The sequence below is a fragment of the Bombyx mori genome, chromosome 10, assembly GCF_030269925.1.
Source record: "Bombyx mori chromosome 10, ASM3026992v2".
NCBI lineage: Eukaryota > Metazoa > Arthropoda > Insecta > Lepidoptera > Bombycidae > Bombyx > Bombyx mori.
Window position 1 is genome coordinate 1,653,580 of NC_085116.1, and position 15,109 is coordinate 1,668,688.

General features: G+C 37.0%; 1 protein-coding gene and 2 long non-coding RNA genes across 4 annotated transcripts in view; 1 reads left to right on the plus strand and 2 right to left on the minus strand.

The window, feature by feature from the left end:
- Positions 1 to 15,109, minus strand: part of LOC101737830 (TNF receptor-associated factor 4) — a 154,931-nt gene that overhangs the window by 124,392 nt on the left and 15,430 nt on the right. Inside the window, exon 1 of one of the 2 annotated variants that reach the window (XM_021350822.3) lies at positions 963 to 1,607. The exons of the other annotated variant lie outside the window; for it this stretch is intronic. Coding sequence (XP_021206497.1) covers positions 963 to 997 — 35 coding nt within the window. The 5' untranslated portion in view covers positions 998 to 1,607. Of the gene's footprint in view, positions 1 to 962; positions 1,608 to 15,109 lie in introns of those variants that run through there. 2 annotated transcript variants of the gene reach the window in all.
- On the plus strand, positions 3,306 to 4,851 carry LOC101737961 (uncharacterized). The gene is made up of 2 exons (XR_009973952.1): positions 3,306 to 3,431; positions 3,510 to 4,851. It is a non-coding gene; the product is annotated as an uncharacterized LOC101737961 (long non-coding RNA).
- Positions 4,839 to 7,103, minus strand: LOC119629045 (uncharacterized). The gene is made up of 2 exons (XR_005245147.2): positions 6,463 to 7,103; positions 4,839 to 6,257 (listed from the first exon to the last, which is right to left on the minus strand). It is a non-coding gene; the product is annotated as an uncharacterized LOC119629045 (long non-coding RNA).

A 15,109-nucleotide genomic window follows, 5' to 3' on the forward strand; every position in this document is an offset into this window, starting at 1 on the left:
GGTAATGTAAATTACTTTAACATTTACACAGTGTAGCTATTACAGAATGTAGGGAATTAAGCAAAAACTCTAACGACATTTCGAAGACAATCTCGCAATATATGCGATCTCTGTTAAACAAAATCCTATTACATATTCTTATAACCTGCGACGAAACAACGACAATAAAGCGATAATATCAAGTCAACAAACGATCATCCCTTTATTACTAAGCCATACGCACCTATTGTTCCAAAACTATTAATTGTAATAATACTAAAATCAACAATTACATGCGGATCACTGCTCAATCTGATCACGTTACAACAGTCGTAATTTAATTTCTTTAAATCCTATTCTTTAAAGCTATATAACATATGGTAAAACAAATTTTAAAATTCCCACAGATAAAATATCACAACATAGATGGATCTCTTTAATAAATACACGGGTACCATAAAGAGCGTACGTACAGCTTAGATCTAAAAAATAAAATATGTACAATACAAACACGATCGCACGTGACACCTTCCCGAATTGTTTTGTGTTTAAAAACTTGCTACTTCACTGGCATACTAATATTTAAGGCGATGTCATCCGCTTTACGAAGGACATAGCTCAAATTAAGTATTCGTAATCGATCATCATTGCTGACGTCCATGGGTGACGGTAACCATTCACCATCACCAGGCCGTTAGCACGTCTGCCCAAAACGACAATAAAAAAATCTTCTTTAACCACGACCATACTAAAATTAATTTAAAAATGGGTTTAAAAATAAACAAGGCTTTTAGTAATTGAATTAAATAAATACAGCACGATTTTATACTAAACGAAATTACACAAAAGCCTGACTGGAAATGCTTTTAACAATACAAATAGTAATGTGAGTTTATTTTATTGTAAGCTTAGTAAAATTAAAAAGTTGGCTTGACTCTTAAATACATTGCGCCGTCAGCCTTAACTAATGGTTCAAACCTTACCTGTTAACTTTGAACAGTAGTCCGACAGGGGTCATCTCGTTACAGATAAACCAAATCCAGGCACAGTCCAATAAAACTCACACACAAACAAATTCAATATTTATTTTTCCATCAACTTTGACACAATTAAAATTCCAACACAGAATCTTCTGGTAAAACCTCTTTGCCTTTTTGTTACGTCTAATACGTTTTTCAAATTTCGTATTTCGAATTCAAGCCGCGTTAAACTAATGCATGCGCTGTTTTATTAGAAAAAAATAAACACGATTCGAATTCCAATTTCGAATTTGGCGGTAAAACTCTTCGAATACACTTTTATTAATATGATTTAATTTGACTACGATTTCATAATTGTAATTTCGTTTCGATTTGCGAGGCTCCTTGTTCGAGAAGGTTCGGAGAGCGCGCGTGCGTCTCGGGCGACAACCGCTGTTGTTATGCATTGACAAACGCTAGTCTAGTCTCAGGACTAATTAAATATGTACAGGTTGTAGTTAACAGGTGCTACGTAATGGTGAAGAGAATGAAACTACATGGGAACGGTGTTCGTCGACACTGAACCGAGTAATTGTGGATAAAATAAAAATGTAGTATTTGCTTGAAAAAAACAATTTTTGGCGGAAAGTAACGGCCGCTCTTGGAAGAGAAGACAGAAGACACAATAGAGGAAGGAAGACAGAAGAAAACTCATTTCAGAACAACTTTCAAACTTCAAATTTCAGAACAACTCTCACTCAGAACAACTTATTCCAGCACATAAGATCATCATTCCTGCCTCATTAGACAGGGGGCCTATGCCTGAGCAGAGAGGGTTGCCTTGAGGCCCGACCCTCTCCCCCGTAAGGGGATTCGAGGACCCAACAGATTAGTTCTATTTAGGCGACGTTTAGTCTAGTTTAAAGTTTGTCCGCTTTAAGACTGTTCTTAGACACTGATTGATCGTTACACACGATAGATTGCTTTTCAATAACAAATAATTTTTCGTCACAGTTAATGAGGTCAGATCTTATTAAAAATCAAAGAAAAATAATTAAAGTCGTTCGATATCGGAAAGATATTTTGGAGATATTAGAAAAATCCAAAAAAGAAACTAAACACAACCATATAAAAGTGGTAATACCCATCGAAAATGTATTCGTAGATAATACCTAATATTTCACAACCGTAATATCTAAAACTTCTCGAAGCTTTATGGTTTTATTGGTCACTGCCTACGCCACATCCGCGCGCCGCCACCGCAACAGGATGTTACAAACAAATATACATCCGAGAACTACATCCACCTTGTTTCCTAAAAAATAAGAGTCATTTTTCCAAGACAAAACAAAACCTAAGAGAATTCTACAATTTCAAGTTGAAAATTTTTAACTTCCATTTAAACCCTAAATTGAATGTTACTAAGCCCATTTATAATTTCCAAAAATGCTATCAGCGGTAGTTGCATAATAGTAGACATTATCAAAAAAAGAATTACAATTCTTATTGTACCCGCAGTCACCATCAAATGAAAGCGCAATGGAATGTGAAGTCAACTAGTACCCGCCAGCGGTCAACTCCGCGTGTCAGCCCACCTTTAATTGCATTACATTGAGGGCAATGCAAAAAATATTCTGAAATTAGAAAATAAGACGCGGAGCCAATTCGCATGTTGTGCGTTTGGTAATATTGTGTGGACGGAGGAATAGTGGCAGCTGGAGAGGAGAGGGGTGGAGAGAAAGCCGTAAAACTCACTTTATTTCGTTAACTACACTATTTTACTGCTGGTAGGACCTCTTGTGAGTCCGCACGGGTAGGTACCACCGCCCTACCTATTTCTGTCGTGAAACAGTAATGCGATTCGGTCTGAAGGGTAGGGCAACCGTTGTAACTATACTGAGATCTTAGAACTTATATCTCAAGGTGGGTGGCGCATTTACGTTGTAGATGTCTATGGGTTCCAGTAACCACTTAACACCAGCCGTGCGATTCTCTAAAATTCAAACAAGAACTCGCATCTCACTACGAAATTCTCCATCACTTCGCATTCGCAATGGAATGACCTTGATTTGGCATTCTGTAAACACTAATCTTAATTACCCTGCCTCGAGCGAAGTGAAGTGACAACGAAGTTTGTTTACAATACTACTAGGGATAGCCGTATACACGCAAATGTAAATCGAAGCTTACCGGTTTCAGTTTTTCTTTGTATTTAGAAGCATTCTGTAAGAAAATACTATGAATTTAAGCTTTGGTGTTTAAACGACATCTAATATATCTAAAAAGAAAATTAAAAGTCATATATTTATGAAATTAATTGTAATTTCTGGCTGTACGCTAAGTTCCTTTGCGTGCACTGGCGAATACCAGAATTAAAAAACAGAATTTTAATTGTTTTCAAAACAATTTCGAGCGGTCGGAAGTTTTTATTTTGCTTTTTCTAGATTTGTTGATACTTTGTGAGTGAATTTAACGTTAAATAAAAATTATGAGGTAAGTAAAAGTTAATTTGAGGCTATCAATGTTTCATCCATTCGTTTTTAATGTAAAATTTAAATATATTACCAACAGATTTAAAGAGCGTTCTTCTCATCCGACATTGGCGCAAATAGAGGCATTGATAAACGTTTTGGGTTAAAAGCTAGCGAAACAAAAGGATTAATCGAATCTCAACATGTTCAGAGAACAAGGATATTAAAAAAATATAGGAACTAAATTCTCTTGTCAGTTAAGATCCATTCCCGGTGAGATATTTAGGACATGTTAACATATATTTATGTATGATATATCTATCTACTACGTTTTTATTGATGTTCTATTTTAACAGGGCATGAAGGTAATTTATTTGTATCTCAAATTCACCAACAAAAAAATTATATTGAATTAAATAAATCAAATCATTCACAATTTAGGTATTGCAAGTTAGATTGATGTTGTTGGAATGTATTTATTGATGCAGAGGTGACTGTATCTATGGTAAAAGGTGTGCATACTGGTACAGGGGTGGCAGGCAGTGCCAGAGTATTGACTAAACTGACATTATGTTGGCTAAAGGCTGCATACTCAGTTTAAAATAAAGAACAAAATTTAGGCATAACCTATTTTATTATATTTAAGGAACTACAACAGATTGGAAATACTAATCCACATCATCAGAATATTGTAAGGAGAATTTTTAGCCAACTCGGAAAATGTATCAGTATTGGAACAATCGCAAACATACAGGTATGTATGTTATGCCTAATTATCTGAAATAAATACCTAAACAAAACTTGCATTTTAAAAATTAATATTTATTGCCTTTTTAGCATTGCATCAAGAATCACCTATTTTGCAGTCATCATCCTCTAACTAAATGCAAGTAACTTCTACTTATTGTGATGCTACTACTAGTAGCTCCAGCCACAGTAGGTCTCACATGTTAGTCAAGAGATTGGGTTGATATGTGTTTATTCAGGTCAAAGTACCTATTCATTGAACCACCATATTAGGGACATTGATTTGTGTATAATGCTGTTACTTGTAAATAAAAACATTTTGTTGCATGTATTGTAAACATTGTATTTTACCTAACCTTGTTTTTAAATAAATTTATTATTTTTTTCAGCACCTCAACACCTGACCTGCTATTTCACCACTTTTACAATGAAAAGCAGAGTGTACTCAAATTACTGAGAGAATTTTGTGGATAAGGAACTGCAGGTGAAGATTCAGGGTGTTCATATGTGTGTCGTCCAAAGCATTTTTGAACACAGACAATCTGCAAGAAGGATGAACTGTTGGTGGAATTAGCACATGCAGCGCTAGCAATTTTAAACCTGTATTTCCACATAAGTTACTGATGCAAACAAATTTCAAAATTATTGTATATAACTATTGACTAAAACTATAATAAAACTATTTTTATAAATCATTCATTTATATTTGAAGTTACTTCACACTATAAGTTAGCTAATTAGTAAAATTTAACAAAGTAATTCAACATGACCACCTTAATGTACATGTAATCTCATCATCTGAAATCATGGGAACGGGCAGCTCTGCACAATTGCAAATGTTGTGCAAAACACAACACGCAACAACTATTTTTGCTATCTTATCAGGGTGGTAAATTGGCACCCTATAGATCAGCAAACACCTGAATCTACTCTTTAACATACCTATTGTTCTTTACACTGAATTACGGGCAGTGGAATGAAGGCGGTGCTACAAAGCATCAGGAGTATCTTCCTCCATATTAGCAATAGCTAGCTATTATTAGCAGGTATTAGCTAGCATAGCATAGCGTTATCGCCTATTTCTGCCGTGAAGCAGTAATGTGTTTCGGTTTGAAGGGTGGGGCAGCTGTTGTAACTATACTGAGACCTTAGAATTTATATCTCAAGGTGGGTGGCGCATTTATGTTGTAGATGTCTATGGGCTTCAGTAACCATTTAACACCAGGTGGGCTGGGAGCTCGTCCACCGATCTAAGCAATGAAAAAAAAAATAGCAAAAGGTGTCATATGGTTGGAACGTTGACAATATACAGAAAGCCCGAAAAGATGTTAAATAATTATAATGGTCATTACTTGCTGTCATTGACTAATCTAGTAGATTTTATTTTGTTTTGATTATAACTGAATAAAGTTTATTTAAGATAAATACTATATTTCACAATAACTTATAGCAATATACACAATTACAATTTAACTGAAATGAATACAATCTGAATACATAGGTTCTTAATACACATTTCGTTTATGGATTACATATCAGAATTTCGAAAAATATTAATAGCTTTACAAATTGTACATTTCTTGCATGATATTCTTTGCGACAGTAAAACCATTTTTTATTGGTAGCAGATCTTTTTAAGGCCACCAACTTCCCATCAATACACCCAATAACCCAAAGGATTCTAAATTTTTCATAAAAACTGCAATATTTAGCATTACATTAATATTGGTAATTTTTTATGAAGAAAACATTTTTTTATTTAGCTTAAACCTCTCCTCCTCCTCCTTGCATGGGTTTCCTCATTACTGAGGGTCGTGGTCATGGCCTTGAAACAGTTTGTTTTTTATAGTGCACCGCCATCTGTTCCTATTTAGCTTAAACCACCTTCTTCTTTTTTCTTTGCTTTTCCTTCAACTTTTGCCATTCTTGAGCATTCTGTGGGAATCTTAAATATTTATATATAGTTGCTGGGTTGTTCAGAGCCTCCACAACCTCAGATATACACTGGGATGTCTGGGACAAATGTGTTCTTATATTTTCTTTTATGATTTTTTTGGTAACTTCAATTGGCCAAAAATAACAAGGTGCACAATAACTGAAACTAAGAAATAATCATTAAACAATACACATAGTTATTAGAGAATCTAATTTGTATTCTTTCAAGATATTTTTGGTAGATTAGTTTAGTGGTATAGTTTTACAATAATGGGAGAGTTGGATATAAACAAATGGGCAAACTTTAATAATATGTTATAAAGTACCTATTTTGTACATAAAGACACAATCTTACCACGTGGAATACCTACCTTTAGAAGAGTTGAAAGTCCTTTTCAATGGCTTTTAGTGGTCTTCATCAAAGGGTGTAATTCACACCCTAACTGGTTCATATGATCCTTCGACAATCTATACACTTTCTTTATACTTTTACATGGTCGTCATCTCAAGTTAAAAGTGATAAATTGTGAATTTCGTAGGCTTGTCGACGCATTTCACGCTGATCCGTAGCGTCAGCCTCTTTCAACAATGTTTTCAATAAAAACATACGCTCCACAAAATATCGATGAAGAATAAAGTTATTTTAAAGTGCAATTTTGTTAATTAATAGTATTTTTTTAATAATTAACAGCGGTTTATAACGTTTTCGTATATTCTCACTCACAACAAACACATAAAACACTAACTTTTGATTTGACAATTAAAATGATTTTGCGATGCGAAGTTCTTGCCGAAATTCGACGTGATTTACACTACAGAATGCCGTTTCAAACGTCAACTCATACATTTTAGTAAAAAAAACTCACGCTTGCTAGTTCAATTCACCCGCGAGGGGCGCTAGTGTAGATTCGGCACTACAATGAAATTTACAGAATGCCAATTTGAAAACTCACACCAAATTCACGTGCGAGTTTGTTAAACAACGCTTACAGAATCGCACGGCTGGTGGGCTGTGAGCTCGTCCATCCATCTAAGATATAAAAAAAGAATATATATATGTTGCACAATAATATGGCTCCTACGATATAACTGTATAAGTTGGTACTTATTTTATTTTGTATTTACTTGCATATTTTTAGTATTTATTTGCATATAATCGTATCTAAGTCTGTCTTATATTGTATTTATTTTTCACATGTGTATATAAGTATATATTTTTATGTAAGCTTATTAAGATATAGCACCGTCCATGCTAGTTTGCTTATTCCTCTCCCTGCAAGGTTGCCAGGAAGAGATCGCTTTCAGAGATAAGGCCGCCAATTTATGTCACCGTCTATTATTTGTTTTATATGCTTATTCTGTACATGTGGTGTCAAATAAAGAGTTTATTATGTTCTCACAAAATAAATAATGAATTCAATGGCTTCGTGTCTGTATTAACCGGCTCCACGACCCGTTTTCGGTTTCAGGAATACACAGACCTTACACAGTGCAGATACTTCTGAGTCTCGCATCACGCATTTCCGCGGTTCTTTCTAAGCACGCAATACTAAAAATCGGGATAAGCGTTTTCGAGCGGTCCATTGTTCCAAGTTTACGATCGTAATGCAATGAAAATATGAAGGGAACCTTGCACGCCGCGATAACAGAGCGCAGCATTTCCTTGTTGCTGGAAATTCTTGTAATTGGAGCTCAATTATTGTTTCACTGTACGCCCGGCACTGTAGCCGGCATCGCAACGCGCTCTTTATTGACATCTAGAAACTTCTATGAACGACGTATGGATGATTTATAAAAGTTATAATTTTTTTTTATTGCTTGTATGAGTGGACGCGCTCACAGCCCACCTGGTGTTAAGTGGTTACTGAAGCCCCTAGACATCCACAACGTAAATGCGCCACCCACCTTGAGATATAAGTTCTAAGGTCTCAAGTATAGTTACAACGGCTGTCCCACCCTTCAAACCGAAACGCATTACTGTTCACGGTAGAAATAGGTTAAGTGGTGGTACCCACCCGCGCAGACTCACAAGAGGTCCTACCACCAGTGATTACGCAAATTATAATTTTGCGGGTTTGATTTTTATTACACGATGTTATTCCTTCACCGTGGAAGTCAATCGTGAACATTTGTTGAGTACGTATTTCATTAGAAAAATTGGTACCCGCCTGCGGGATTCGAATACCGGTGCATCGCTACATACGAATGCACCGGACGTCTTATCCTTTAGGCCACAACGACTTCAAATCGTGGTACGTTTGCAATATTATAGTAATAACTCGAATTATTTATAATAAAACGTGTTAAGTGACTTATACACCGACAGACGTATCGAATAGATAAGTAAACCATATTCAACACGCGATCACATATTTAATATCGACAGATCATTGAACTTTAATATGGACTAAATGTAATCACATAAAATCGTAGTTAGCTTTAATACGGTTTGACATATCGCTGATCGACTTTATGCAAAAATAGTTAAAATATATCGTATTTATTGCGCAATGAAGACCCCCAAAAGGTTTTAGTCTGCCACTGCCTCTTGCCTCTGCCTGCTGTAAAGGAGTCACGCGTTGCACGGACCTCATGTCTCAAAGTGTCTAGCGACATTCCCTTTCTCATATCTGTGCGCTCCGCTAATACACCAGGAGAGGTTTGAGCTCATCCACGCAAAAAAGCACAAATTAACGATTGCAATAGAGCCTTAGTTTCTAAAGTCGTCATGATAATAGTCTTATCGCCACCGCTGACTACTCCCCAAATCCTGATCACGCAGGAGCCAGTCACCGTCGACGCCCTAGACACGTCTTTACGGATCCATCAGATCCAATAACCTTTGCATTATACGCCTTCAGCTCTAACACTAGGAGCAGGCCTAGGGACCTCGGTAACCGTACTCGTCGAACTCGACAAAGAGTTCGCCGTACAACCTAACCCATGAATCAGCTCGCTGAGTTTCTCGCCGGATCTTCTCAGCGAGTCGCAATTCCGATCCGGTAATAGATTCATTCGCGAAGCAGCTGCTCTTGAGTTGTTAAGTCTCCTTCGGAGGCGCTCGGGTAGTTGTTAGCAAATCCCACCCCTCCTGGCTGAGCCTTTGCTCGCCCACCTGTCCTGGTGAAACTGGAAAGGCCTCAGGGCCACCAGTAATACTTCAATCTTAGAAAAAATTTACTAAAGCTTAATTCAGCAGACTAAATGACGTAAGCTGCAATCTACGCCGCAGACAATGGCGATACACAATAAAATTGAATTAAAATTACCCACCGGTCAAGAAAAATACATGTCCGAACATGTCAATGAAACCACCAGTGGCTACCTCATACGGAGCCCACAGACCATGAAAATCTGTGTATTATTACGGTTTCCCAAGCAATCGCATTGGTATGCACTGCTACAATCATTATAAATAGCAGTGGATATTAATACTAGACTCGAGATGTTTCGCAAATTGGACTGCGTGTTGCTTCGGTTGGGTAAACTAATGACGGACCCAGGCGAGGATCCACTGTACAGGACAAAACCCTTTCCCTTCAAAGGAAATCGCTTCCGAATTCCGTCTTTGCTAGAACTATATTAATCTTTCTACCAATTCATGTGGTTATTTACTGGTGGTAGGACCTCTTGAGAGTCCATACGGGTAGGTACCACCGCCCTGCCTATTTCTGCCGTGAAGCAGTAATGCGTTTCGGTTTGAAGGGTGGGGCAGCCGTTGTAACTATACTGAGATCGTAGAATTTATATCTGAGTCGTCTATTATCAAAGGTGGCAATCTGTGCATTTGAACAAGAAAGTGTTATTGATATGTCAATACAGATTGATTTGAATATAATCGTCTCCTTCAAAGAATACGGTTCAAAACCTGCATTAAATAAAGGTTGATACTTAACCTGTTATTTATCTAAGATGTCGTTCAGAAGAGTTTTGTGGTTGCCAATGGAATACAAAGTCAATAATTCGTTTTTCTGATTTACCAATAATTGTCCAAAAGTCACATTGCCGGCTTTGATACTAGTCGACTCATCTCAAGGTGGGTGGCGCATTTACGTTGTAGATGTCTATGGGCTCCAGTAATCTACCCATCTATTCATCTATGATTATCTATCATCATTGTTAGAATTTGAGAGAGTCTGTATGTTTGTTACACGACTTACTCTAACATCAAACGATGTGAAATACAATAAATAGTTAAATGTTCTGATCTGTTATATTCTAATAGAATGCTCTTCTATCTATCACGACGACACGAGTCTTAAAATTAATAATTATTAGAAAAAATCAAAAACGACGTCATAAAAAAAATTGTATTGTAAACTTTTCCCATCTCCCCGTGATACACAGAACAACTCATGGGAAACGCTACGGTGTAACAAACAGTTAGCTGTTAGTTCATTGTTAATATTATGATTTGTTGGTTTGTCCAAGGTTTTGTAGTATCGTTATCGTGCATCGAGCGCCGATATAACTTTTAATCGACAAGCCAATTACGAGTCGAATCAAAACATTCTTAAGTGATTTGAACTATGAAGACGATTTTAAATTTGTACTCTAAAAACTGATAATGTATAATGGGTAATGTAAGTATGTGGGTATTTTTCTTAAAAATACGTGGATGGATTGAAAGAGAATATGCGAGAGAAGGGTGTGATTCCGTAACGTATGAATGACCTGAATGAAAATAGAAGATATGCAGTGCCAACCCAAGATAATGTGGCATAAGGACAAGAAGAAGAAGTGGTCTTAAAGACTGAAACTGTGAAAGTAATAAATTCGATTAAACTGATTATTAAAAAAGGTCGAAGAAGATTTATTTTCGAGATTTTATAAGTCGTCGTGGCCTAAAGGATAAGACGTCCGATGCATTCGTGTTGAGCGATGCACCGGTGCTCGAATCCCAGGCGGGTACCAATTTTTCTAATGAAATAAGTACTCAACAAATGTTCAGGATTGACTTTCACGGTGAAGGAACATCATATAATAAAAATCAAACCCACAAAATTATAATTTGCGTAATTACTGGCGGTAGGACCTCTTGTGAGTCCGCACGGGTAGGTGCCACCGCCCTGCCTATTTCTGCCGTGAAGCAGTAATGCGTTTCGGTTTGAAGGGTGAGGCAGCCATTGTAACTGTACTTGAGACCTTAGAACTTATATCTCAAGGTGGGCGGCGCATTTACGTCATAGATGTCTATGGGCTCCAGTAACCACTTAACACTAGGTGGGCTGTGAGCTCGTCTACCTAAGCAATAAAGCAATTGCATCTAAGCAATAAAAAAATCGTGTCTACGGTTTTACCACTCTTAACGTCAGTGGAGCCGAGAAGCTGCGGTACACAAGAGAAACCGCGCCCGGCTTCATGAAGATCGCCCGGATCAGACGGATGCGGGTGACGTAGAACCGATCAAACAGGCTAGGCCTTTATCTAACATTGAATCTCTTTCTGATGATGACAAAGAATCTTGTCTACAACTCGCCAAAAAGCCTAAAGAACCACTGAAAGCTAATAAGAATGTCCATTCACTCAAAAATTTTAAACCAATTAAATACAAATGTATTTCAAAATTTTCAATATTTTAGCTCCATTTGGAAAATAGGGATCCTCCCTTTAATTTAAATAACTCCAATCAAAATTGCTCCACAATAACTAATAGATCCTACGCCTTGAACATTGCATTCATTAATTATTAACAACACAATTACGATATTTGCAATTTGTAAATATGTACATGTATTATTTTATGTGTTAAACTCGTACGCTGAAGGATAGTACGATAATAAAATAATAGTCTATGACTATTTCCAGACAGTAAATTCAGCCAACCGTAAAACCACACAAGAATTCTAGAAGCTTCTTCGAATTCCGAAACAGGTATCGAGTAAATATTTCTGATATGCACGATACTCAGAACTCGAGAATTATCGAAAAGATATTAATTTTAATCTCGAAACAATTCTTGTTAATTTAATTTAAATGACTCGTATATATGCAATTAATACGTTTATTAATTTACGAGCTATATACAAAAAAGGTATTGTCGGTGCGTTAATTTTGAACAGGGTCCGGTTGGGACTGTGGGCGGAAACTTTGGACAGTGGGAAAATTTCGCATTACCAGGATTCAAGAAGATATTGATGTGTATTCTTTTTTATATTCAAAAAACGCCATTAATTGGTCTGGACTTTGATGTTAAGTAATAAGATTTTTTTTAAAGTACTATTATATCTTTATAGGTTTCAATAAAACCCGGAAATTATAAATAGTGGCATTTTTCCTACATTTTGAATATTTTAATATTTCGTGATGACTGATAAACCGTAAAACTGTTTTGTGAGATTTGAACTGTGATAAATAAACTATATTAACTAACTTCGAACGCAAAAAACTTAATGCATTAATATAATATTTCGCATCATACAATTAGTTAAAGTGACAACTGTATCCTTAGGGACGCTCCAGCTCGGTCATAACGACAGGATATGTTTGAAAGCCGTCGAATGTACAAGAGCCTGCAAGTTAGGCAGCGGCTTGGCTCTGCCCCTGGCATTGCTGACGTCCATGAGCGACGGTGACCACTTACCATCAAGTGGGCCGTATGCTCGTCTGCCTACAAAGGCAATAAACATTAAAAAAAATCCCATTTCCGAAGTGGGTATCTGAAGTATACAACCAATTACTTAACTGCCTAAGAATTTTAAATCTTAATAAGCTTTGAAATAGCTTAAAAAATATTTTAATTGTTATAGGTTTTAAGTGTTATGAACGAAGTAACAACAAGTTATATAAAAATAAACTAGACAACAAAAATAGGCACATTGTATGCCGACGTGGGCCAATACCGCCATTCTGCCGCGAATTTCTAACGCGAAAAAGTCATCCGACCCGATTTGAATGGTTAGGTTAGGATGGCTATTATTCAATACAATGCCTCGACCTCATTCTCACGTCTCAATATCGGTGGTGACATTAATGTTATGATGTCTATGGACTTCCAATTTACATCAGTTCGACCGCGACTTCATTAGCCCACCTAAATAGAGAATAGAAAAACAGAGATAAACAATTAACAAAAAAAAAAACATTCAAAGAACTGTTGTTCATCTGTAATTAAAACCGCACAGCACACGAACGATATAAAGAAAATACTTTTCTGAACACGATGTAACACGAAAGAATGCAAATAGCATGAAACTTAGTATTCTTAACCCATATTTTACATTTGAGTAAGCCCGGGACAGCACGCATGGCTTGCAGAGGATGCTATAAAATGGTTTTAAATATAAATGTCACATATACAATACATATACCCTGGCTAGGTGGTGCGATGACCTCCGAACGGCGGCCGGCAAGAAGTGGACGAGGAGAGCCGTAGACCGGGCTCAGTGGTGTGGATTGGGAGAGGCCTATGTCCAGCAGTGGACGACTGTGGGCTGTTGATGATGATGATGATGATACAATTAAGAGTCACTTCAAGGGTAATACGGCAGCTTAAGAATTTTTTTTATTGCCCTTGTAGGCAGACGAGCATACGGCCCACTTGACGGTGAGTGCTTACCGTTGCCCATGGACTTCAGCAATGCCAGGGACAGAGCCAAGCTGCTGCCAACCGCTTAATACTCTCCATGTCACCTATTTCCATATTTTATGTAATTCCACTGAATCTTTCCAGATTGTTGTTCAAAGAAGACTCGAAGCTACGACGAAGAGCTATTGGTGTTTGTAAATAAGTAATTTGACTACACTATACAGTTGTAACTATATGAAAATTGTATCTGAGAAAGTGTTCGTAGTCTACGCGTTAACATTACGTAACCATTTTATTGTCCAAGCCAATTTTAAGGCAGTGTACTCTTTAAGCTATTTATTAGAAAAAAAACATAATTACGTGCTATATTTTAAAATTACAATCTGAGTTCGGGCAAGTAAAGTCTCTAATTTGATGGGACTAAATGAAAATAGAATTAAAATAGTAATGGTTCCCTACAACCGAAACACCATCCTTGTTTCCCAATCCCAATTTATTTTCGGGTTTACATTTAATGAATAATGCACCACACTTTAAAAAAATGTAATACAAATTAAAAGCCACATTCGAAATCAATAATTTTATTAGATCCTTGTATAATTTTATGCCAGTGCGTGGGCGATACGTGGACAAAGAAGTGCATTGACTTAGGATCATCCGAATACGTCCGAAACTGACGTTTTGTAGGACTCGATTACTCGTTGCTCGATAATGTGCATAATGTATTACCCCGTCCCTGTCCTGACACGCTACTCTGATTATTAATTATCTGTGAAATTGAAAAGACAAAGGGAAATTGAAAAGAGGTAGGTATGTGATTATAAAAATAATACAATGTAAAGATTTTTTTATTGCTTAGATGGGTGGACGAGCTCGCAGCCCACCTGTTTTGAGTGGTTACTGAAACCCATAGACATCTATACGTAAATGCGCCACCCGCCTTGAGATATGAGTTCTAAGGTCTCAGTATAGTTACAACGGCTACCCCACCCTTCAAACCGAAACGCATACTGTTTCACAGCAGAAATAGGCAGGGTGGTGGTACCTACCCATTCGGACTCACAAGAGGTCCTACCACCAGTAAAATAACACTGGCCGTAAAGAAAAAAGTATTTTTTTTATTGCTTAGATGTGTGGACGAGTTCGCAGCCCACCTGGTTTTAAGTGGTTACTGGAGCCCATAGACATCTACAACGTAAATGCGCCACACAACTTGAGATATAGTTCTAAGGTCTCAGTATAGTTACAACGGCTGCCCCACCCTTCAAACCGAAACGCATACTGCTTCACAGCAGAAATAGGCAGGGTGGTGGTACATACCCACGCGGACTCACAAGAGGTCCTACCACCAGTATTTACATAAACTACAAGTTTGGGATTTCAATTCATAATATAATCAAACTAGCGACCCGCCCTCGCTTCGCTTCGGTAGCTGTAATTTATTATTGATTTCTCCACTATTTAATGGATGTTATTATACATATAAAACT